The sequence below is a fragment of the Pongo pygmaeus genome, chromosome X (genome assembly GCF_028885625.2).
Source record: "Pongo pygmaeus isolate AG05252 chromosome X, NHGRI_mPonPyg2-v2.0_pri, whole genome shotgun sequence".
Taxonomy (NCBI): Eukaryota; Metazoa; Chordata; class Mammalia; order Primates; family Hominidae; genus Pongo; species Pongo pygmaeus.
In genome coordinates, this window is record NC_072396.2 from 139,810,978 (window position 1) to 139,837,533 (window position 26,556).

General features: G+C 41.5%; 2 protein-coding genes across 13 annotated transcripts in view; one reads left to right on the forward strand and one right to left on the reverse strand.

The window, feature by feature from the left end:
* Positions 1 to 26,556, reverse strand: part of ZNF75D (zinc finger protein 75D) — a 66,777-nt gene that overhangs the window by 33,130 nt on the left and 7,091 nt on the right. For 9 of the 12 annotated variants that reach the window (XM_054471889.2, XM_063660626.1, XM_054471886.2 and 6 more), the window contains one exon: positions 12,997 to 13,047. The exons of the other annotated variants lie outside the window; for them this stretch is intronic. The gene's annotated coding sequence lies outside the window, so the exon portion shown is untranslated. The remainder of the gene's footprint in view (positions 1 to 12,996; positions 13,048 to 26,556) is intronic. 12 annotated transcript variants of the gene reach the window in all.
* LOC129024709 (mitochondrial import receptor subunit TOM40 homolog) lies at positions 467 to 2,178 on the forward strand. The gene has a single exon (XM_054471895.2). The coding sequence runs from the start codon at positions 554 to 556 to the stop codon at positions 1,637 to 1,639; it is 1,086 nt and encodes a 361-aa protein (XP_054327870.1). The 5' UTR covers positions 467 to 553; the 3' UTR covers positions 1,640 to 2,178.

Sequence of the window (26,556 nt, forward strand, 5' to 3'; positions counted from 1 at the left end):
CAGGATTGTTTTATTATTCTTGACTTGTTTCAGTTTCTGGTATATTCTGAATATTAATCCCTTATCAGATGAATAGTTTGCACACATTTTTACCCATTCAGCATGTTATCTCTCCACTCAATGGATTGTTTCCTTTGCTATGCAGAGATTTTTAGTTTAATATAGTCCTTTTTGTCTCTTTTTGCTTTAGTTGTCTGTGCTTTTGAAGCCTTAGCCATAAAATCTTCACTTATGCCAATGTCCTGAAGATTTTTCCCTATGTTTTCTTCTACTAGTTTAATAGTTTTGGGTCTTAAGTCTTTAATCCATCTTGAGTTGATTTTTGTATATGGTTAGAGGTAGGGGTCTAATTTCCTTACTCCACATATGGATATCCAACTTTCTCAGCACCATTTATTAAAGAGGGTGTCATTTCCTCAGTGCATGTTGTTGGTGCCTTTGTTGAAAATCAGTGGGCTGGGGTGGTGGCGGCGGCAGCAGCGGGTTCGGTTGCGCGTGGCGCACGGGGTGGGAGCGGAGCCCAGGCCGGGAGCAGGCACTGCCGCCAACGACCATGGGGAACGTGTTGGCCGCCAGCTCGCCGCCCGCAGGGCCGCCACCGCCGCCTGCGCCGGCCCTCGTGGGGCTGCCGCCACCTCCGCCCTCGCCGCCGGGCTTCACGCTGCCGCCGCTGGGAGGCAGCCTGGGCGCCGGCACCAGTACGAGTCGAGGTTCGGAACGGACCCCCGGGGCTGCAACCGCCAGCGCCTCAGGGGCCGCCGAGGATGGGGCCTGCGGCTGCCTGCCCAACCCGGGCACATTCGAGGAGTGCCACCGGAAGTGCAAGGAGCTGTTTCCCATTCAGATGGAGGGTGTCAAGCTCACAGTCAACAAAGGGTTGAGTAACCATTTCCAGGTCAACCACACAGTAGCCCTCAGCACAATCGGGGAGTCCAACTACCACTTCGGGGTCACGTATGTGGGGACAAAGCAGCTGAGTCCCACAGAGGCGTTCCCTGTACTGGTGGGTGACATGGACAACAGTGGCAGTCTCAACGCTCAGGTCATTCACCAGCTGGGCCCCGGTCTCAGGTCCAAGATGGCCATCCAGACCCAGCAATCGAAGTTTGTGAACTGGCAGGTGGACGGCGAGTATCGGGGCTCTGACTTCACAGCAGCCATCACCCTGGGGAACCCAGACGTCCTCGTGGGTTCAGGAATCCTCGTAGCCCACTACCTCCAGAGCATCATGCCTTGCCTGGCCCTGGGCGGAGAGCTGGTCTACCACCGGCGGCCTGGAGAGGAGGGCACTGTCATGTCTCTAGCTGCGAAATACACATTGAACAACTGGTTGGCAACGGTAACGTTGGGCCAGGCGGGCATGCACGCAACATACTACCACAAAGCCAGTGACAAGCTGCAGGTGGGTGTGGAGTTTGAGGCCAGCACAAGGATGCAGGACACCAGCGTCTCCTTCGGGTACCAGCTGGACCTGTCCAAGGCCAACCTCCTCTTCAAAGGCTCTGTGGATAGCAACTGGATCGTGGGTGCCACGCTGGAGAAGAAGCTCCCGCCCCTGCCCCTGACACTGGCCCTTGGGGCCTTCCTGAATCACCGCAAGAACAAGTTCCAGTGTGGCTTTGGCCTCACCATCGGCTGAGCCCTCCTGGCCCCCGCCTTCCACGCCCTTCCAATTCCACCTCCACCTCCACCTCCCCCTGCCACAGAGGGGAGACCTGAGCCCCCCTCCCTTCCCTCCCCCCTCGGGGGTCGGGGGGGACATCGGAAAGGAGGGACCCCGCCACCTCAGCAGCTGAGGAGGGGATTCTGGAACCGAATGGCGCTTCGGGATTCTGAGTAGCAGGGGCAGCGTGCCCAGGGGGCCTGGGGTCCCGGGAGGGATTCCGGAATTGAGGGGCACGCAGGATTCTGAGCACCAGGGGCAGAGGCGGCCAGACAACCTCAGGGAGGAGTGTCCTGGCGTCCCCATCCTCCAAAGGGCCTGGGCCCGCCCTGAGGGGGCAGCGAGAGGAGCTTCCCCATCCCCAGTCAGTCCACTCTGCCCCGTCCACTTTCCCATCTCCTCGGCATAAATCATGTTTATAAATTATGGAAGAACCGGGACATTTTACAGAAAAAAAAACAAAAAACAACAAAAAATATACGTGGGAAAAAAAAAGAAAAAAAAAAAAAAGAAAATCAGTGGGCTGTAAATATGTGAATTTATCTCAGAGTTCTCTATACATTGGTCTAAGTGGCTATTTTTATACTAATTCCATATTGTACTGGTTACTATAGACTTGTAATGTATTTTGAAGTCCAGTAGTATGATGCTTCCAGCTTTATTCTTTGTGTTTAGGTTTGCTTTGGCTATTCTGGCTTTTTTTTTTTTTTTTTTTTTGGTTCCATATGAATTTTAGGACTTTTTTTCTATTTCTGTGAAAAAAATGGCATTAGCGTTTTGAATCAGCAGATTGCTTTGGGCAATACGGTTATTTTAACAATATAAATTCTTCTGATCCATGAGCATGGAATGTCTTTCCATTTGTTTGTGTCCTCTTCAATTTCCTTCATCAGTGTTTTGTAATGTTTTGTAGTTTTCCTTGCAGAAATCTTTCATCTCCCTGGTTAAATTTATTCCTAGGTATTTTATATTTTTGTAGCTAATGGAAGTGGGATTGTCTTCTTGCTTTCTTTTTCAGCTATTTCATTATTGGCGTACAGAAACAGTACTGATTTTCGTATGTTGATTTTGTATCCTGCAACTTTATCACATTTGTTTATCAGCTCTAAGAGTTTATTGGTGGAGTCTTTTGATTTTCTAAATATAAGATCATGTCACCTGCAAAGAGGAACAGTTTGGCCTCCTCTTTTCAAATTTGGGTGTGTTTTATTTCTTTCTCTTGCATGATTGCTCTGGCTTGGACTTCCAGTACTATGTTGAATACGAGTCATGAAAATGGGCATCCTTAACTTGTTCCAGTTCTTAGAGGAAAGGCTTCCAACTTTTCCCCATGAAGTATGATCTTACCTGTGGTCTTGTCATATATAGCCTTTATTGTTTTGAGATATGCTCCCTCCATGCATAGTTTGTTGTGAGTTTTTATCATAAAGGGATGTTGAGTCTTATCAAATGTTTTTTTCTGCATCTATCAAGATGATAATATAGTTATTGTTCTCCATTCTGTTCATATGATGTATCACATTTATTGATTTGTATATATTAAACCATCCTTACATTTCCTGGTATAACTCCCACTTGATCATGTTGTATTATCTTTTTTGATGTGCTGTTGAATTCAGTTTGCTAGTATTTTGTTGAGGATATTTGTGTCTATGCTCATCAGGGATATTAGCTTATAGTTTTCTTTTTTACTATGCCCTTGTCTGGTTTGGGTATCAGGGTAATTCTGGCCTTGTAGAATGAATTAGGGAGAATTCCCTTCTCTTAATAGTTTGAGAAGGACTGGTATTGCTTCTTTACATATTTGGTAGAATTCAGCAATGAACCTATCCAACCCCGGACTTTTCTTTGTTGGGAGATTTTTTACTAGTGATTTAATGTTACTACTTGTTATTGGTCTGTTCAGGCTTTCTCTCTTCCTGATTCAAGCTGGGCAGGTTGTATGTTTCCAGGAATTTACCCATTCCCTCTAGGTTTTCCCATTTGTGAGCATGTAGTTGTTCATAATACTCTGATGATCTTTTGTATTTCTGTGGTATCAATTGTAATGACTCCTTTTTCATTTCTGATTTTATTTATTTGGGTCTTCTCTCTTCTCTTCTTGATTATTCTAGCTAGTGGTTTATCAATTTTGTTCATCAACCAACTTTTCATTTAATTGGTCTTTTCTATTGTTTCTAGTCTCCACTTAATTCTGCTCTGATAGTTTAAGTTTCTTTACTTCTAATTTTGGGTCTGTTCTTACTTTGTTAGTTCCTTGAGGTGCATTGTTTGATTATTTGAAATCTATTTTTTTAATGTAGCCTTTATTGTTATAAATTTCCCTCTTACCACTGCTTTTGTTGTATTCCACAGGTGTTGTTATGTTTTATTTTTATTTTCATTTGTTTCAAAAAATGTTTTGATTTCCATCTTAATTTCTTCATTGAGTCAATGGTTGTTCAGGAGCATGTTCTTTAATTTCCATGAATTTGTATTGTTTCCAAAGTTCCTCTTAATATTGATTTCTAGTTTTATTCCATTGTGGTCTGAGAAGTTACTTGGTATGATTTCAATTTTTATAATTTGTTGAGCCTTTTTTTTGGTCGTGGCCTAACATATACTGTATCCTGGAGAATGTTCCACGTGCTGATGAAAAGAATGTTTATTCTGCATTTGTTGGATGAAATGTTCTATAAATGTCTGTTAGGTCCATTTGGCTTAAAGCTGAGTTTAAATCTAATGTTACTTCTTCTTTGTCTAGATGACCTGTCTAATGCTGAGAGTGGGTGTTGAAGTCCGCCATAATTACTGTATTAGAGTCTAAATCTTTAGATCTAGTAATATTTGCTTTATGAATCTGGGTGCTCCAGTGTTGGTTGCATATACATTTAGAATTGGTATTTCTTCTTGCTGGTTTGATCCCTTTATCATTATATAATGACTTTCTTTGTCTTTTTTACTATTTTTGGCTTAAAGTATCTTTTATCTGATATAAGCATAGCTACTCCTGCTGGCTTTTGGTTTCCATTAGTGTGGAATATATTTTTCCACCCCTTTACTTTCAGTCATACATGTCTATATGTAAAGTGCATTTATCACAGGCAGTATATAGTTAGATCATGTTTTTTTTACCCTTTTACCCAGTCCATATTTTTAAGTGGAGAAATTAATCCTTTTATATTCAGGGTTACTATTAATATGTTAGGTTCTGTTCTGTCAAGTTATTCATTGTTTTCTGGTTATTTTGTATAATCTTTGTTCCTTTTTTCCCCTTATTGTTTGTCACTGTGGTTTGGAAATTACCTGTAGTGGTATCAGTTGAGCACTTTTTCTTTCTCATCTGTATGTCTGCATTACCATTCAGCTTAATACTTAACATTTTGTTTTCATGGTGGTAAATGTTGTCCTTTTGCTTCTAGGTTTATGACTCCCTTGAGCATTTTTTGTAGGGGCAGTCTAGTGATGATGAATTCCCCCAGCTTTTGCTCATCTGGGAAAGACTTTATTTCTCCTCCATTTATGAAATTTAATTTTGCCAAAAATGGTATCCTTGGCTAGCAGATTTTTTTTCCTTTTAGCACTTTGAATATCTGATTTCATTCTCTCTGGCCTGTAATATTTCTGTGGGGAAATCTGCTGTTAGTCTCATAAGGGTTCCTTTATAGGTAACTAGATGCTTCTGTCTATTTTTAGAATTATTTGTGATTGACTTTAGACACTGCAAATATAATGTACCACGTGGAAGATCTTTTTGCGTTGTATGTTTGAGGATCCCTGGGCTTCCTGTATATGAATGTCCAAACCTCCTGGTAGACCTGGAAATTTTTCATCTATTATTTCATTAAATAGGTTTTCAAAATCTTTTGTTCTCTCTTTGCCTTTTGGGACACCAATAATTTATATATTTGGTTACTTTATGGTGTCCCATATATCACAAAGGCTTTGTTCATTCTTTTTTATTCTTTTTTATTTTTGTCCAGGTTATTTCTAAAAACCTTTCTTCAAGATCTTAGATTCTTTCTTCTGCTTGATCTAGTCTATCGTTGGAGTTTTTCAAGTGCATTTTGCAGTTCAATGTAGTCTTCAGTTTCAGAATTTTTTTTTAATGATAGATATTTCTTTCTCATTCATGTCCTAAATTGTTTTTCTGATTTCTTTGTATCATTTTTTAGAATTTTCTTCTATCTCACTGAACTTCTTTAGAATTGATAATTTGAATTATTTTTCCAGGATTTAATTAATTTCTTTTTGATTGAAATTTGGTTTTGGATAATTATTTTGTTCCTTTTGGAGGTGTCATGTTTCCTTGCTTTTTCGTGTTTCCTGTGTCCTTACATTGATACTTGCCTATCTGGTATATCAGTCACTTCTTTCAATTTTTTGAATTTGCTTTGTTAGAGGAGGGCTTTTTCCTGAAGATCTATCTATAGTATTGGTTGAGTAGGGCACTTTGGCTGTTATTCTGGGTGCATGCAGTAGTGTAGTCTCTGTATGATTTCTTTGGCTATAAACAGTGTCAGTGGTATCTAAGGTTTCCTTGGTGGCTTATGGTGAAGTTATTGGTGGAGGCTGTGAAACAGTTTTGCTGGGGACTGGTACACCAAGTATGCCAGTCTTTGGACCCCACTGGTGGCAGCAGTGGGCTGAGCATGCCTGTCCTTGGGTCCCAGGGTGGCATACACTGGCACCATTGTTAGCATGTCCAGGCATGCCAATGCTTGGGCCTTCAGGTAGCTTACTTGGATGCCAGTAGTGGCATATATGGATCAGGCAAGTGGGTGGGTTCTCAGGACCCTGGGCAGTCAGTGTGGTGAGGGTGATGGCAGTGGCGGTGGTGGGATGATGCTCTGCTTCCCAAGTGGTTCATGCTGGTACAGGCAGTGGTGGCTTTAGTGGCCTGGAAACTGGCCCACAGGTAGGTGTCACCTGTGGTAGAGGCAGCTGGGTGGGTAAGAACAACCTCAGGCCCCTGGGAGGAGTATTCAGGTGCCAATGTTAGTGGACTGGGCTTGGTAATCCCCTGGCTCCTGGACTATGTGCTCTGGCCGAAGGTAGGATGAGGAGGGACAAAGCTTGGCTAGGATGGCTTGTCCTCGGGCCTCTTGATGATATGTACAGGTGCTGCCTATGAGAGGCAGGGGAAGGGCAATCATCAGACCACTGGCAGGATGCTTGGGTGGGCAGTAGCAGCACAGCTGCTACTGGGTACAGTGTCACCTTCAGTGACAGCAGCCTAGGTCGGCAGGTGGGGAGTGCACACACCACTCACACCTCAGCCCTCACCTTAGCCCTGGATGTGGTAGCCTATAGTCGCTTGTGTCTAAGAGCCAGGGTGAGCAATGGCTTGATTTTTTTTTTCTTTTTTTTTTTTTTTTTTTGCGTATCAACAATGCAAGGGAATTTAGATCGTCCTGGCACTGGTTCTATCACTACTCTAGCTCTTGCACTTTCGCGATCTCTGCTAGCCATTTGCCTCTTTGCTCTCAGATGCATATCCTGCCGTAGTGGTTGGAGATTAACTAATGCCCCTGGGATTTTACACAGGTGAAGGTGTTGCAGAAGAGGTTCTGCAGAACTTGCCTGGTCACACAAAATGCACTACTGACCATATTTACCAACCTTCCTCTTCCAGCTCCAACTTCCTTTCTTTTCCTTTCTCTACTAAGCCTGACACAACTAGGTTAAAGAGTGTTTCTACATAATGTCTAAAAATGTTGATTCTGAGAAACAGTAGGACAATTTGGCAAAGTAAGAACAAGTTTGCTGTATTTCAGTTTGGAACTTAGATGACCAAAATCCATTAAAAAATTAAAACTTTAATAATTATTAAAACGGTTTGCAGCTTTGTGACTGTTTATTAATTGGTTTAATATATATTCATTAACAAAATTAATATTCATTAACAAATTATTATAAACAAAAATTAATAAACATATAAAACTTTCATGCTACACAACATGCTAAAACATATTCCAGACAAAAGATGCCTTAAAATGTTCCTACCATTGGTTTAGAAATGGTATACCAAAAAACTAGCCTAAGGAAAAAAGAAAGGCAGCTAAAACTTTGATATGGCATGGTATTTAGTACAGGAGGTCAAAGATATTTAAATCTTTGATGTAAGATAGATAAAATACTAGAAAAAGTAAACATTTCATAATATATGAAGGAAAACAGGGAGATGTTTTCTCTCACTAAGTTACATCTGTAATGTGGGTTGATATACAGTCATGAAAAATGGCAGTAGTCACAGACTGGTCATTCCGTCCAACAGACTCCTTTTCTCTGAGACCTTCCAACTGTACACACATTCTTCTATTTTCTGTGTGACTGAGTCCCATGGCCATTGCTACTTGGTTTGATACTTGTCACCTCACCCTAGATGAGCCAATCAGGTATTTTTCCTGATAATTTGGAGTTTGGAACTAGACCCCAAAACTCAGTGATTTTCCTCTAAGTTTCATTACTGCCATTTCTGTATAGAGAACACTATTTAGAATACCTACTATTTAGTTCTCTTGAGCTACCCTTGTTTCTGCCCTTTTGAAGCATGTTTGCTGCTTTGGTTTCTTGGATTCTGTAAAGTACTTATGTTCTTCTAATTAATTATTTTGTAGAAGTTCCCACTTTGTATTACATGCAACAAATATAAACATTATCAAAGAAGTGTGTGGTTCTGCAACGTGCTTTATCAAGTGCACCAGAGCAGAACTCTGAAGTACGTCATCTGGTGCATTGAGGACAAAATATTGGCAGCAGGGGCATAGAGGCTTCCAGGCCAGGGTAGAAACTCTCTCCTTTGTAATAAAGGTAAGAAATGTTGTGGGTAATCTAACATCTTCCTATGAGGAGTGGTCTTTTTGGCCATTACATGAGACCACAAATATATTTTGAATGATTGTGGAGGTGACTAGGGAAATTTACTGAAATGTCTAAGGATAAGGTAAAGTTGGGGGGACCAATATGGTTCTGCAAAAGATCAGTTCAGAAGTCATGAGGACCTGAAATGGAAGTAATGGGCACACAGTTAATTCTTGGTCAAACCTGAAATAGAACTTTTGTCTCTTAGTCAGTGGTGTTTTCTCATTATACCATAGTGTTTAGTTTTGAAGGATGAGAATCAAAATAGATAAGCCAGTGTGAGAATCTTTTTGGCATTCTCTAAATATTTTAATATTCTACCTACTGTTTCTTAGTTTTAAAAATTATCTTTGCAACTTCCAAAATCTGACATTTGTCAGATTTTTGACGTATATAACAAAAATGATATAATTTCAGAACCTTAAAAGAGGATCTTGGCTGGGCAAGGTGGCTCATGCCTGTAATCCCAGCACTTTGGGAGGCCAAGGCGGGCGGGTCACGAGGTCAGGAGTTCGAGACCAACTTGGCTAACATGGTGAAACCCTGTCTCTACTAAAAGTACAAAAATTAGCCGGGCATGGTGGCATGCACCTGTAATCCCAGCTACTTGGAAAGCTGAGGCAGGAGAGTCACTGGAACCTGGGAGGCAGAAGTTGCAGTGAGCCGAGATTGTACCACTTCACTCCAGCCTGGGCAACAGAGTGAGACTCCATCTCAAAAAAAAAAAGATCTTAGAATCTAGAAAATAAAATATATGTTCCCAATCCATACTAATTGGCCTTTAGAGCAGAATATCCTTAATTCTTAAGGCATACCATTAATTTAATAATATAAATTTAAAGTATATATATCTTATCATTATCTTCTTGATCTCAGAAACGTTAAAATGTAAAAAAGTGAGCATCTTGAAATACAAGAAAAACTACTTATAGCCCTTATCTGGTTGTCTGGTTACTGTTTTATTGTATATACATGATACTGACAATTGCTTTGAAATATTTTTGATGGTTTTGGCAAATAAATGTTTATCCATATTAGGTGACTTTTTAAAATGATGAATGATGGTTTCCAATTGTGTTTTAGCATCCTCAAAATCTTCACTTTTTTCCCTGTGAGCTCTTAATATGGAGAAAAATATGGGTCATTTTCCTAAAATTATGCTATTCTTACTTTATGGGAATAATCTCCATTTGTTATGATGCACAATTCTTCTAATGCATTATGGGATTTGTTTGGTTATTTTTCTTTAGGATTTTTGCATCTCCATAAATGGAAATGATCTTATGGTTATCTCTCTTTATGCTCATCTTGTCAGTTTTCGAAGTTGCTACAGAGGAAAGAAATGAGACTTAAGGAGAATCAAGGTTGAAGGGGGGTTATCTTAGTCCATTTTGTGCTGCTATAACAGATTATCACAGACTCGGTAATTTATAAAGAACAGAAATGTATTTTCTCACAGTTCTGGAGGCTGGCAAGTCCAAGATCAAGGCACTGACACCTAGTCTGGTGAGGGCCTTCTTGCTGCATCCTCACATGGTATAAGGTAGAAGGGGTAGAGAGGATGAACGCTGTGTCCTCATATGGCAGAAAAGTGAAAGTGGGTGAATCCATTCCTGCAAGCCCTTTTAATAACAGCATTAATCCATCCATGCATCCATGAAGATGGAACTCTCTTGACCTAATCACCTCCCAAAGGCCACACCACCCAGCAATGCTGTACTGGGCGTTAAGTTTCCAACCCATGAATTTTGGAGGGGGCACATTCAAATTATAGCAAGGTTTATTTATATAATTTTATATTTTTAAATAGATTCCAGAATTGTTTCTTTTGATTAATTAGAGGAAACATTGTTGATGTAGGAAGAGAAGCAATTAGTGTTGGATGTTTATGTAGGAGTGAAGTCCCCAAAAGGCAAAAATCTTCATGAAGGCCATGTGCACAGTGGAGGGATTTGGGAAAGGGCTTAGACATCTCTCCATTGTTACAGGAGAGTAGGCAGAGAAAGCTGGAAGATGTCAGGATGTTGATAAAGGAGCTCATGTCTAATGGCTTTTGTGTCAGATTTGGAGAATGAGACATGACTGCAGAAGTAGAGGTTGACGCGACGGAACCAGGAACCAGTGAATGTGAGAAGTATGTAGAAGCTGGAAAAGGCAAGGGAATATATTCTTCCCTAGAGCTGCCTGTGGGGGTTCAATCAGGCTGGTGGGAAAAATTTTAGTTATAATAGCCACAAATGCTCTTGGAAGGCCTGAGAGTTTGCATAACTTCAGTAATAGATCTGGCTGAAGTAGCCAGAGTCTCTATGCAGGAGCCAGAGAGCTCAGGGCACAAATACAAAGGAATGTAGAGTAGTTTATCTAACTAACTTGTTTACTCATGTGGTCCTAAGACTAACCTTTGATTTACTGCAGGTGCTTAATTGCTTTCTATTCGGGAAGTCCACAATGTCAATTACCCTCTAGTGGTGTTGACTCAAGCCTTTGTCAATTAATATTTACTGAATAAATGCAAGTCTCACTAGCTGGTCGGGACCTTGGCTACTACTAAGTGGCCCAGACACTCAGCTGGACTGGCAAAGCAGAATATCTGTGTGTCAGTGTACTTTATTCATCCATCGTTGAGTCAGGGTCTGCAGGACGGACCCCCCGCAGCTGCCAAAAGGAACATAATTCTGTCAACCCATTTTAGAATTCTGACTTTCATAATGTTAATATATTTGTGTCATTTTAAGCTACTTAAGTTCATGGTTATCTGTTAGAGCAGCAACAGAAAACTAATACAAAGGCCTTAATCAAGGCCTTTCAACCTTGACATCAAAGTTGAGGAAATATGCCATGAAGTGCCATTTATTTTTTCCAAGTTTAAAGAACAAGTCAAATTGAGCTGTTAAATGGAGATACAATGGAGATAATTACCACTTTCTTTCTCTTTCTCGCCAACTGTATTTATAGAGAGAGAGAGAGAGAGAGAGATAGGTAGATAGGATAGATAGATACAGATATAGACATATAGATACAGATAATGGGTTTCAATACTTAAAAGACCTGTTTTAATTTATATTTGCCTGCATTATTTCAACTGGTGGAGATGAGGTAATACGTACAGGGTCTATGGGGATCCTTTTAAAACTTAAGCTGATTGTAAGTGCCAAACACTTAATTTTAACTTTTTACTCATTGAGTCTGAGTATCCAGGCCCACTATGAGATAGGGCAATGGGGACTATGGCCATGGAAAATTAGGCAATGTAACAGTTCTGTTGTTTAAGGTAAGGCATACTTGTGTATCTTCTATTTTATGTTTGATAACTGCCCTAAGAGTATAGGGGGTACTTTGTTTAAATGTAGTGGGATCCCCAGATATAGCTGTACTTTGGACCGCAGTACTGATTAAGGACACGAAGGTTTACCAATTGGTGTATTTTAGCAGGTGTTAAAATTAATTCTGAATCCAGAGGCATAAAAACAAATCAGCACCCTTTTGTTTTTCTGTTGTATATAGTATTTTAGTAAATGTTTGCCTTCCAATTGGGTCAATTTTGTTTCTTCACTCTTGTATTTAGGTTTTTTAAGGAAATGCTAAATACACTTTGGGAGGTCTTCCCTACCCTGCTCAATTTATTGGTTTCTTCTTCCAGATAGTCTCAAGTCATTATTATCAGAGTTAGCGGCCTTCCTTATGGCAATGATTGCTTTACTGGGTTTAAGGATCCTGGGCTTAAGTCGGGTTTGAATGAACCCCTTGATTGTGCAACAGGGCACATGAAAATATCATTAGCATTTTCCAATAACATAATCAGGGGTTCTGTTGTTACAAAGTCATAGGCTGCAGTGACAACAAAAGCATTTTGTAGGGTCCTAGTGAGGCTTTTGCTTTTAGGAGCACGAAGTCAGCCTGCCACATGGTAACTGCTCTTCCTCCATATGAGTGACCACCTCACGGGCACATAGATTGCACAGGGCATTATTCTTTCCATTGAGTTCTATAGAATGGGGCCAATGCCTGGTTGAGACACACAGACAGTAGTCACAGGGTAAGATTCATTCCCCTGAGCCCAGTGACAGTCATGGCTTATTCTGGAATTCAGACAATGTAATCTGAGACACACAGATACATTTGGAACCAGACACATTACCCAGGGTCATTTTAAGGATGACCCTGATCCCATAATTCTATCCCCAAAGTTAACTGTTGAAATTTCCATATTAGGTTAGTTAAACTGAAGCTTGGTAGGATTCAATAAATGCAGAGCAAAGAAACATAGCTCAAAGAGCAAGCTTTCTAGTAGAAAGCAGCTCAAAGTGCATCCTTTCAGTCAGCAGCTGAGCCAGTGAGGAAGCCAAAGAGATGAAAGATACTCAGTGACAGTGGACATTGTTTAGAAAGCGTGCTCACTGTATCAATACTTATTGCAGCACACACACACACACACACACACACACACACACACCCAAAGAAGGTTTTTAACAGGTTTATTACTCACATACCAAGGCTTTCTGGGGAGAGGAGGGCAGGCATCCCGAGGCACTGATTAAAATCTGTCACAGTAAAAGATGAAAAATGGAGGTAAGATACTTGATGACACATTTTCTTGACAAACTTTGAAGTAGGAATGATTATGACCCCAGTTTACAGATGAGAAAATGAAGCTTACAGAAGTGAACCCGATTGATCTAAAAATAGTTTATAAGTGTCAACAATGGAACTTGGATACACATTTACCTTATGTTAGTGACTATGTTCTTAATCCAGGCCAGGTAAAGTGGAAAACATTTGAACTAGTAAAAAGTTGATTTCCAAAGTAATGGAGAGACATTGTCTTATTATGTGTGGATTCCTGTTAAATTAATAATACATGTTGCAACAATTATGTGCAGTATACAATTACACTTTAAAACAGAGGATGCTGCTGTTAGCATACTAACTCTTGTTCGAACTGGACATTACTTTACATTAGTGCCTCTTAGTGTACTAATAAAAATATAGTTTCTTGCCTCAGGACACACACACCTCTGTGACACCAGTAACACTGTAGTCAGAGGCTGATGGTCAGTGTGTCAGTAGGCTATTGGATCTCACAGTGTTGCAAGTGACTTAAGGTCATGACTCACCTGAGCACCATTAGTATCACTGGCGGCAGGGCTTCAGGCCCAGATGCCCACACTGGAACATTGGGAGAACCAGAACTGAGGTCATGCATGGCTGCAAGGGTAGTCTTAGGTCTCTGAGAATACAGTACATGCTGTGTTAGCCCAGCTGACGTTCTCAACAGCAGATGCTAGCAGAAATCTCAGGGACAAAAATGGAATGTCCTCTCCTGAGTGAAAACAAGCAATTCCACAGCCAAGGACCTGACCATTGGCCATGGTGCAGAGACCAGCTTAAGACTCAGGAGCCCTGCCCCTTCTGCTACTGTGAGGACCATGAGCTTTGCCTTACTCTAAGATGTCTTCTTCGGAAATGGGAAGAAGGCAGGGGAAACAACCCTACTGATGAGACACACTTTCAAGGAAATGTATATCCAATGGTGACTGCTTAAATCAGAGGTTGGCTGAAGTGACCACATGATAAATGCTAAGGGAGGAGGATTAAATGAGATGATATTACTAAAGCACTCAGAACAGTGGCTGGCATGCAGAGTGCGCTCAGAGCCAGTGCATGCCAGCCACTGTTCTGAGTGCTTTAGTAATATCATCTCATATAATCCTCAGAAACTCCCAAGAATGATGGTGCTATTGTTATCTTTACCATACAAAAGGGGAACCTGAAGATCACAGAGGTTTAAGGACTTGCCCAAAATCCCACAGATCTTGGATTAAAAATCAGACCACTTGTCTCTTGAGCCTGTGTTCTCAGCCATGTCTGTATGTAATGATGTTTTACTAATTTGGACAAATGACAGTCCCCACCCTACCATTATACAGCAGGGTTGGAGTTCATGAGTTCAATTAGTTTGTTGATGGCAAGTAAAGATGCTACATTATCTAGCTGTATCTAGATGTTTTATCTCCCAGACCACTGAGCAGCCACAGTTCCCAAAGGAGCAGCAATTGGTCTGGGAGAGAGGGTTAAGAAGAGAGAGGAAAAATTAATTTCTGTTTCTCCTACATTGTTTCTCTGAGTTCCAGGACATGATTGGTTGAGTGCCAACAGGAGTAATGATGACTCACAATGCAGCTGAGAACCCTGTTACCATTTGCAATGACAAGAACTAAACACTAGCCACTACCACCAGGGTTACTCCTGGTTCAGGGCTGAATACAGTGAGTAAGTGGGAGGTGCTGGCAGAGGGGGGTAGATATTACTTCGTAATATCTGTTCCCTAGACACTCAGTTATCTTGGCCTCAGAGCTATTCCCTGGCTCATGCAGAATCTGTTAACAGGCCAAGAACACTGTTAAAATATTTTGGTAACTTCTGTGGGAGGAGTTACCAAAATCTGTTAACAGTATTCATTGCATTTCCACAGGTCCACTGGGCAATGATCAGCAATTCTGACTTCAAGATCCAACCACCCAGTGAAAGCTACAAGAGAACTCAGTACAAGGTAGTATTCCCTTTTCTCCCTCAATCTCTACATCCAGCTTTGGTCATGACTGTAATTATCACTTTTATAATACACAATTCACGTAAATGGGGTGTTTAATTGCAGAAATTTGACTGAGAGTACCCATATGTTTCAAGCCATATTCCCTTCCAAGTCTCTGATCTAGAATAACTATATTGTTACCATTAAAGTGTGACCCATATGGGTATTGTCCAGAGGCAGGACATGAATTTTCCAGGCTGACAGAGGGATAATGGTGAGGACAGAGCTTTGTGTTTTTTATAGTGCCGTTTCCCTGAGGAACTAAACATATACACCACGGAATACTATGCAGCCATAAAAAATGATGAGTTCATGTCCTTTGTAGGGACATGGATGAAACTGGAAATCATCATTCTCAGTAAACTATCGCAAGAACAAAAAACCAAACACCGCATATTCTCACTCATAGGTGGGAATTGAACAATGAGAACGCATGGACACAGGAAGGGGAACATCACACTCTGGGGACTGTTGTGGGGTGGGGGGAGGGGGGAGGGATAGCTTTAGGAGATATACCTAATGCTAGATGACGAGTTAGTGGGTGCAGCACACCAGCATGGCACATGTATACACATGTAACTAACCTGCACATTGTGCACATGTACCCTAAAACTTAAAGTATAATAAAAAAAAATTCTCCATAATTGGCATAATAAAAATTTTAAATGTGCAAAAATAAAATAAAATAAAATAAAATGACTATTATGAGTAGATGTGGCTTGTGTCCACACTGGCTCCCCATTCAGTCTCACATAAGAAGGGAGGAAATTGAGGTACAAGTGCCTGAAAGTGGGACGTTCGTGACCCAAGTCACAAACTCTGTTGTTTGAGTAGCAGGAAAGGCTTAGTCCTCCAGGTTTTCTTCTACCCCAGGTAGAACCATGTAAAGACCCTGAGGCCGTGTTTAGTGTTCCAAACAAATTGGAGAGGGACAAGAATCATTTGCTTGCCTTTCACAGGGATCAAGAGGAGGCATCCTAAATAAGTGGAAAGCTGTGGCTCTGAACCCAAACTAATTGGGTTCACATCCTGGTACTGCCACATACTAACTATGTGACCTTGTGCCAATTCCATGATTTTCCTGTGCCTGTCTCCTGCCCTAGATAAATGGGAATGACAGTTGCACCCACCTCAAGGTGTTATGAGGCTAGATGAGTTTCTGCATGTCAAGCCCTCAGAGAAGTGCCTGGCAAGCAGACAGTGCTCAGCTGAGGAGGGTGAGTAATGTTCGTATTGCTGGTGTTGTTATTCTTCTCATTACTGTATTACTGGTAAAACAGGGGATGCCAAGGGAGCCTAAGGGACTAGACAATAGATGTCTTCACCTCTTCACTTTCCCTCTGCAAGGAGAACCTCTTAAAGTCACAGACAGGGTTGACAATTTTCCCTGGCTATGTCTGTTCTCTTTCCTTGAACTCCATTGACAGGTTCACTGTCTATGTTTTTGCAGGTTTTTGGTTTTGGATGACTTCCCTCTGACCATGCTCCTTGTGTAATAATTCCTTTGGAAGAAATAGGTGAGACAATGACTGTAGGTCGACTTGCCTTAGTGTTGCCTGTCCATGTCTCAAATCTGTACCTCTGAAGAATCTTGTTTCATTTAAATACCACTGACAGAATTGGCTTGCACACATATTCTCATGCTTTTTTGTGGAAATACACTCAAAAATGACACTTATATAACTGATAGTCCAAACTCCTTTCTTATAGTCCTCCAACTTACATTTCTATACCAGAACTTCCATTATCACTATGCTGTAAATTCGTCTAGACCTTATTTTCTGCATTTACTTTTATATATGGCTCCATGAAGAAACAAAAATAGGATGATAAAATGCATAATGTTTTGCAAGTTTCTTTCTTCAATTACACTTTTTAGAGATATTTTTCATGCCTTTAAAAAAATTATTTATTTATTTATTTATTTATTTATTGAGACGGAGTCTCACTCTGTGGCCCAAGCTGGAGTGCAGTGGTATGATCTTGGCTCATTGCAACCGCTGCCTCTTAGGCTCAAGTGATGCATCAGCCTCCTGAGTAGCTGGGACTACAGGCACATGTCACCATGCCCAGCTAATTTTTTGTATTTTAGTAGAGATGGGGTTTCACTATTTTTTCCAGGGTGTTCTCAAATGCCTGAGCCCAGGCTATCTGCCTGTCTCGGCCTCCCAAAGTGCTGTCATGCCTTTAAATAGAGAACCCCATCATCTTTTTCAATGGCTGCTTTTTATTTCATATTATTGATATAACAATCTATTAACAATATGAATTCAGAAAAATTGCCTCTGTCAACCAAGGAAATCACCCAGTTTGACAAAAATGTAAGGTAGACACAAGCTAAACACATAAAAGAAGATATTGTATGCTCCTCTAAGAATAAATTATGAAATAATAGGAATAATATATCCAGTTCACACTGGCCATCAGATATACCTGAATATGATTTTTTTAAATACTGGGAATTATTCATGAAACATTTTTATATGTTTCCTGTTTGACACTATTATACCATTATTTCTAGATTGAAAAATTAATTACTATATCATTTCTGCCACCATTTTAATCTGTGAACTCAGTGCAAGCACAGTCATGAACCTCCATATGAATTTGACATGAAACAAAATGAGCTGATTATTCAATTAAAAGGACAAGAACACATATGGGAATAACCTTGATTGGGAGCTTAACCTACAAGACATGAAAACCTACATGATAGATTTAGAAATTAAAACAGGAACGAAAATTGCCTCAATAAAACAGAGCAGATTCTAGATACAGACCCGTGTGTATGACAGAATGAAAGAAATAGTATCATTGGCATTTTAAATCATATCATGGCCCAAAGCAATCTCTTATGACTGCTGCTGGTAGCAGAGTGTGTTAGTACGTGTCTGTGTGGGTATGGGTGTGGGTGTGTGGGGGTGATGTGATAGGGATGTGATAGTGGACAGTGAGGAAAAGACCCCTGGGTCCACTTGGTTATCTGGATTTCATCATTTTTACCAGGCTTTCTTGGTTGTGCTGTCTTTCTGAAGCAACGTGGAGTCTACCAGTCACGGACAAAGGACTCTCTGAAGTCAGTCCCAGCACACCTGCACCAAATATCAGGAGGAAGGCAGATGAATACTTAAAAGTCCAACATGTCCCCCAACAATGTGCTGAGTTTTTTACTCGGTAGACAACTGGGGAGGCACAGAAATGATGTGGATCTGACAAAGTGGTTGTGGATGCTGACACGAGCAACGCCAGGGTGGAGCTGGCCTTTGCCAAAAAAGATCACGTGACTTACAAGCACATGCCTACACAGAATCTTGGAAAATAATTTTTTTTAAAAAGTATTAGAATAAAATTCCTCCCTAGCTTCAGCTATTGAAATAGAAGCTGTGTTTTCATTTATTTTGGTTTGATATGTTTTTATGCTGATATGGCTTTCTTGAGTTACACTGGACAGGGGATTCTATTCATTCTAAACATTCTGTGCAGGAGCACTCAGACACAGGGGAGATACAGGTCATGCTGCAGATCAGATTTCTTCCACCATAAATCTTTCTTTTTTTTTCAAAGCAAGGGAGTACTTAGGTTAGTACCAGGCCATGCAAGGATGCAAGACTCCTCTCCCTAACGATTTTGAAGAGACATCCATCCAGTTCTCCTCTAAAACCTAATTGCTTACCCAGATGAAAAGATATTTGAGAATAATGAACCCATGAGTTGGGTGGGAGGTTTAGGATACCTTTTTATTCTGATGCTCATGAGAGTACCATTTAGAAACTACAGCATTGTGGATTTTTGATTCTATTTAATATTAAAAAATTAGAGCACAAGGCATTTTAATATAGGGAACAGCATACTTTCAGATCCTTCTAAAAGCAGTTGTTCTTCTCATTGTCCCCAAAGAAGTGGAATCCCCAGGTGCACTTATTTGTGCCATGTGAAATAAATCTGTTTAGGCCACAGCCAATTGAAGAGAATTCATTTGACTGAAGTGGAACTAGCCCAGAGGATAACAAGACTGTGATATGGCTTCCAGGAAAAAAAACCTAAAGGAGTGGGAAATACAGGTATTCGCTTTGAGACAAGTGAAATGAGAATTATGTAGGCAATTGGTCACTGAGAAGTGAGAGCTCAAGCTGAAGAGGGGACAGGGATTGCAAAGAGGTCAGAGCCATGGTGGATATGGGCAAGCTTAAGTTAGGAGTAAGATGAAATTAACATAAGGTCAACCATTAAAGCCATCGCAAATTCCAAGCATTTCTCTTGTCCTTTCATGTGAGCTGCAAAATAAGCCCGCAAGCAGTCCTTCTGTGCCCTCTTCCTCTCCTCCCAAATTCTCTGGGTCCTCACAACCTGTCCAGCACTCCCCAAGGCCTCTTCCTGTCTCTCCACCTCCACCTACATCTAAGGGGCTCTTACTGTCTCTCCCCTTAGCCGGGTTTCTTCCAGATTTGTGTTAGGTAGAAAATTTAACCCCTCTATGTCCTTTTCACCCTCCTCTGTGTCCCTGTCGCCTTCTCTGTCCCTGCTCTGATTCAATATTGCCAAAAAATAGCCACCAGCCTCTCTTCAGAGGATGCAGCTGGCTGTAGGATGAAATGGGATGGGGTTAGAGACTACAAGGTAGAAGGGCCTCCTGGGTGCACTGTTGGTGGGAACACTGCCTGGACACTCCTGCATCAGTGACTATTTTCCTGCAGTCCAGCATCAAACAGTGGCTGCGAGGAGGAGAAAAGGTGGGGAATGGAGACTGAAAGAGCAGCAGGTAGGCCATGAAGGAGTCAAACCCACAGGAGCAGAGGCCGATAACAGCCAACCTCCTATACCCCATGGCCACACAACTGAAGAGACAGAAATTAGGATGCATAGTTACACATGGATAAATCTCACCATCATACTGAGTGAGAAAACAAGTAGCACAGAAGTGTCCAGTAGTGCTTATGCTATGCTCTGAAGCATATGTTGAAATCCTAAGGTGATAGTATTAGGAGGTGGGGCCTTTGGGAGGTGATTGGGTCATGAGGGTGGAGCCCTCATGAATAGGATTAGTGCCTTTATAAAATAGGCCCAAAGGAGCTCATTCATCCCTTCTGCCATGTGAGGAGGTGCTGTTGTATAAACCAGGATGTGAGCCCTCTCCAGGAACTGAATCTGCTGGCATCTTGATCTTGGACTTCCCAGCCTCCAGAACTGGGAGCAATAGACTTTCTTTTTATTATGTTACCCAGTTTATGGTGTTTTGTTATAGCAGCCCAATTGGACTAAGTAAGACAAGTTTGTTACATACAAAGATAGTAAAGATTCAAACTAGTGTAGCAGGATGTTCAACTGGTACTCTATCTAGTCTCAGACTTGGCTGACTTCCTACAAAAACTGATATCAACTACTCATCATCTCACAGGCAGTTACCTGTCCATCCACACAGAATTGGTAAATAAGGTAATCACAAACAGTGGAATGAACTCTGACTATTCACCCATGTGAGGGTATGTACACACATGGGAGAACATGGGTAGGCTGGAGACCAGAGAAGCCCCACTTCACGGAGGTTGTATAGTATGCTAAGTTTACAGAAGGAAAGTACCCTTCACCTCAAATTTACTGGGGAAATTAAGTCCCTAAGTGTTCACTGGGAGGGCTTGATTTGTTGCTCCAGAAGTCAGAATCACAAGTAAAAAATCCAAAAGGGGAGTGACTGGCAGAGAGACAGGCAGAGAGAGAGAGGGAGAGAGAGAGAGAGAGAAAGAGAAATTTGGCTGGGATTCTCCTAAGAAGAATATTCTTAAGAGATCTTAGAGGACGTTATGTGTAACCCTAACAGAGAAATTCTTGGTGCAGGTGAACCTCAGGACTGGAGGCTGATTGAAGTGTTTTATTCTGTGTCATGGAAATACTCTCTCTTTCCACACCTCAATGTCTGCCTGCTGCCTCTTATTGGCCAAATACATATGCCTGCTGCCTCTCATTGGCCCACTAGTCAGAGGGCAAGGAAGGCCAGGTTGTATAGCCTTTATGTGTCAAGTACCTGAGGAACAGAGCAGTATAGAGAAGGAAGTAGGATATATCTGATTAAACAAACTGAGAATAACAAAAAATAATCCACCACTTTTCCCACAACCAGCACCCACTGTTGCTTTGAGCAGATGAAGGAACCCTTTGCCTAGCACAGGGTACCACACACAGTCCCATTAGCCCTTATATTATCATAGGGTGAGGTCACTTTTTATCATAATCCCACTTGAAATCTAAATTGTAAATTGTAACCTTAAGGCTGATGAGACATTTCCCTACACAATATCATGGGATGGACAAAGAATAGATCATCCCACCTACCTTCCCGCAAAACAAATTCTGCCAAAATCTCAAAATATTGGTGGATCTTTACCTGGTGGGGCAACCAAAGTTTTAATTCCCCAAAAAAAAATCAGTCTAAAAAATCTCAGTCTTTAGAGGTGATATAATTATGGAATTGTAGCACTTTTACAACGAACATCAGAACTGGACACAGGAGTGCTAGGAGGTACCCCAGTGAATCCCCTCAGTTCCAGAAACAATCATCTTTTCATCTCTATGAAGCAGCAAACTGAAATTCCCCCTTAATAATCCAGTTTACTTACTTATTCAACTCCCCTTCTCAGCTATCAGTTTTGCAACGTGAACAGCTTAGAATGGACAGGAAACAATTGGTCATTGTCAGTTTCCAATTTAATGGAACCATGGATATGTTCCATGGGAGAGGCATATTGTCTTGAAGACTTTAACCTGAAAACCACCCAATTGCTATTTTGGCAGGAAGGAAAAGAGAAAATCTGTAAATGATTTTTTGGTATAATACTGGGAGGGGTCACTTTCTACCCCAAGCAACCTATGATGCCATTCCCCCAGGCCAGGTTGGGGTAGAGAGTGACTCTTCCCTGGGCCTGCTCCATAGGACCAGTCATGTCCACACTCATCAGCCTTAGGATGCCTCCAGGCCTCTGGTTTCCTTTGGTTTGTCTAGGGGCTCACAGTCCTAGTCTGATAAGTTCACTTCCTGTGGAGCTTGACCAACATCCGTTGTCCTGTGCCTGAAGAACCAACGCCAAATATCCAGGGAGATCCTTGATCATTCCCAAAGGCTCTCAAAGAAAGCAGCACAATGCCCACCACTGCTCCACCTTCTAGGGGTAGGAAAAGGAACAGGAACAAGAAGTAAGAATGAAACCAGGAAGGGGTAGACCCCCTCTCCCTCCATCTTTTCTATGGGCTGCCCTATTCTCTCTCACTCCACTTCGAGCTAGTGCCAGCTTGAAGGAAAAAAGATGAAGGGGCTCCCTGCTGTGTATGGAGGGGCCTGTGCTCTAGGCGATGATCATAACACACAGCTCCATGATTCCAGTGCAGGGTCTCTGATCATCGCCCAGTGTGTCATATATATTTATACATGTGCATGCTAATACTATTTCTTCTTAGTGCCAGGGAATCCAGTGCCTGAAATACTTTCTTTTTAACCTCACATTTACCCCCAGGACCACAGTTATGAGGCAGCACATGGCCCAGAGAAGATTGGAGGTCCAGAATCTTTACATCTTTACCTTCCCTGTATGCTGCTACTCCTGGGCCTCTTAGCAGTGGCAGCACCTTCCAAATCCTCTTCACCCCTAACCTCTGTTTTGACCCCAAGCAACTCTACAAACCCTCTAGTCCCAACTGCTGCAAGGACCTTCTTCTTTTTAATTCCCAGTCTGAGAAAAGAATGTGTGTGAGTAAAGGACCTCATGGGGATTAAAGAACAGGAAGGCAGAATGGCTGGGGCAGTGATGAGAGGTTGAAGTTTAAGAGGAGGTAGACTGGGAGAAGTAGGCAGGGCCAACTTCTCCTAGGACCTTGTTGTATCTGAGAAGGTTTGGGATCTTCTTCTAACTTCGATGGAGAGTATTGACTATCCCCTTTCCCCATTCCAGTGCATCACGGGGAGCAGCTCCTGAATGCCCCTTCTCTGGGAGGCACTGCTCTCCTGGCTTGCTCTAGCTCGACCACTGGGACTTACCTAATGCCTCCCTGAAGTTGCCCTCTCACTCCCCTTCTGCCCCTCTAGTCAATTTAGTCTCCAGGACACTCTCCCTCCCTCACAGCTATGGTGACTTAGGATCAACTTTCAAGGTAATTCCAAGGAAATGATGCAGCCGTTTACTCTCCTTGGCGGGATGAGTGAGTTGTGTTCTGAGTGTTGGGAGAAGAAAACAGATCAAAAGCTGAGCTTGTGCTTTACCTGCCCTGGCATGGTAAATAAAGACTTCACCTCCAAGTCCTGAGCACCCACATACATACACTCATATATAATTGTGCTATATGCATGTCTGTGTGTACAGATAAACCAGTACTTCATAGATATACACAGCTCAATGATCTACCGCAAGTAAAACCTGGAACTGCCATCCAAATAAATAAATACAACTTGCCAGCAACTTTGAAATCTCACACCTGGCCCCTCTTAATCACAATATTCTCCCTCCCTCTTAAAGGTTACCACTATCCTGAATTTTATGGTAATCACCAACTTATTCTTTTTTTGTTTTTGCTTCCCCACCTAAACTCGCATCATTAAATACTATCCTTATGTTTTCTTCATTAAGAAAAAGTAACCTTTTTGTTACTGTGGTTGCTGTCTGAATATTCCTGTCCCCACATAATTCATATGCTGGAACCTAATAATGTGATAGTATTAAGAAGTGGAGCCTTTGAGAAGAGATTAATTCATGAGGGCTGTACCCTCAGGAATGGGATTAGTGTCTTTTTAAAAGAGGCCTGAGTGAGTCCCCTACCCACTTGTGCCATGTGAAGATGCAGCAAGAAGGCACCATCTATGAAGAAGGGAGTGAAGCCTCTCTAGAGACCAAACCTGCTGGTGCCTTGATTTTGGACTCCCAACCTCCGGAGCTGTGAGCAATAAATTTCTGCTATTTATAAATTATCCAGTCAAAGGTATTTTGTTATAGCAGGCCAAATAGACAAAGACTGTGGTACATAATATGCAGGAACATGTTCAAAGGAAAATGGAATGAAATATCTAACCATATCTGAGGAGTCTGGCTCCTGGCCAAAAACGTATGAGTGACTTTTTAGGCAGCCCTCATGATCTGGGTGAAAGGCTGCCCTCCTCACATCAGAGGTGGTCCACAGCCAATGCATTGCACTGTCCAAAGGGAGTTGCAGTCAAGGGCTCAGTCCCCTACCCAGGCAGCCATCCTCTTACCTATATCTGCATTCCTAGCCCTAGCCCTATTCCTAGCCCACTTACCCGGGGCCTTTAGCCCTGGTGCCTCTGCCTGAACTTCCTTACGGAGAGAGGAAAAGAAATCTTCAAAACACCTTTCTCCATGCTGGCTCAGTACTCAGAACTTTTTCATTCCAGACCTTCCCCTCTCCTTATTCCCAGGTTTGTAAAACCACAGGAGCCTCTGTTCAGGGATCCCTTGATAGTGAGACTATTCTTCATGCCTGTGCTGATCCACCTGACCCTTGAGTCAGTGCTATTCCATGGGGGAAAAAGGAACAGGATGGAGTTGGCACTTTCTCTGGTTTAGCCTCTTGCTTATACTATCACAGTGAGTGATTAAAGGCTTGACTGTTACTTTCATCTTGACTTGCTGTCCTAACAGGCACTCAGACACCTAGCAGCTCACCTCAGCCCTTGACAATGCCAAGAAAAAGAACATTACCATTACCCCCAGAAACCCCTTGTTCTTTTTCCCCATTTATTTTTCCCTCCCTCCTTCCCAGTGGTAGTGAACTACTATCATAACTTTGAACATTATAGTCTGGTTTCACTAGTTTCTAATGTATATTTAAATGGACTCATACCAAGATATTTCTTTTGGTCTGACCTCTTTATTCAAAATCAAGTTGTGAGAGTTATTCACATTCTTGCATGAAGTTTAGTTCATTCATTTTTGTTGCTGTATAGGATTTTATTGTACAAATAGAACACAGTGGATTTAACCATTCTAATGTTGATGCTCATTTGGGTGTTTCCAGTTTTAGATTTTATAAATAAGGCAGGTATGAATGTCCCTGTATGTGTGTTCTGGTAAATGTATATATGTATTTCTCTTGGGTATATACCTAATCATGGAATTGCTGATAAAGTTTTGAGGTCTTTAAGATGCTGCATGTAATATAAGAAAAGTAATCAACAGTCTAGACAGGAGAACTTAGAGAAAAATGTGTTCTTCCAATCCTGCTAATGGCCTGACGCACACTGGAGGTCTCTTTCATTGGTAGCTCTCCCACTAGTGACTTCTCACTTTGGTCAGTGTGCTCACCCTTGGGTTTATTAAAAGGCTTCAACAAGGTCAGGCATGGTGGCTCACTCCTGTAATCCCAGAGCTTTGGGAGGCTGAGGTGGGAGGATCACTTGAGGCCAGGAGTTCTAGACCAGCTTGGGCAACATAGTGAAATCCCATGTCTACAAAAAAATTTAAAAATGAGCCAAGCATGGTAATCCCAGCTACTCAGGAGGCTGAAGTAGGAGGATTGTTTGAGCACAGGAGTTCTAGTCCAGCCTGGGCAACATAGCAAGAACCCATCTAAAAATAAATAAATAAACAATAAATAAAAAATGTAAATGATAGGGATGGTGCTCAATCAGGGCATGAACAAAGCAAGCACGCACACGCAAACACACACACACACACACACACACACACACAGGCATAAACACACAGATGCACAGAAATTACTTAAAATATCTCCCTGCAGGCATTCCACACTGATAGTTCATAATTAAATTCAGTCCTCTGAGTTGAACTCATAATCTACTAAAATGGTGTGATTTCTGTGCTTTACATTCAATCATTGGCCAATGTCATTAAGTTGTTAGGGACCTCCACTAATCAGATACCTGCAAAGAAGTCCTTGAAGTTCTTTCCCAAGGACACACAACTAGTAAGTTGCAGAGACACGACTGGAACTAGGTGTGTGTTATCTGTAGCCTGAGGGCCCTTAACCCCACAGCACCTAGAATGACATGGAACTTATCTGCATGTGGGAGCAGGTAAACAGATATTCATTAAAGGTATCTTGAAAATGAAGATAAGGAAAATTAACTTTTTTCTTGCCATCTAAACAAAATGCTTTTCATATTTTGCTTTATTTTCTTCTTGTCCTTACTTTGTATACACACACGTACACACAATGTATATAATTTTTTCTCTCTCAACTTACAGTCATTACACTAATGTTATTACTTTGTTTTTGTAACCTGTGTTTTTAATTTTATTTGAAAATAACTGCATTCTTTCTGATTACAAAGCTGGTTTCTTACTGCAGAGGCCTTTTAGTTTCATAATTTCATAATGGCACAAAGCAGAGAAGAAAGAGTGAACTATACGGCCATAATGTCAATTATCCGGAGAGAACCACTCAAATTTTTACTTTTATTCATTTTTTACTTTTTAAAATATTTGTAAACATTTTTGTATAT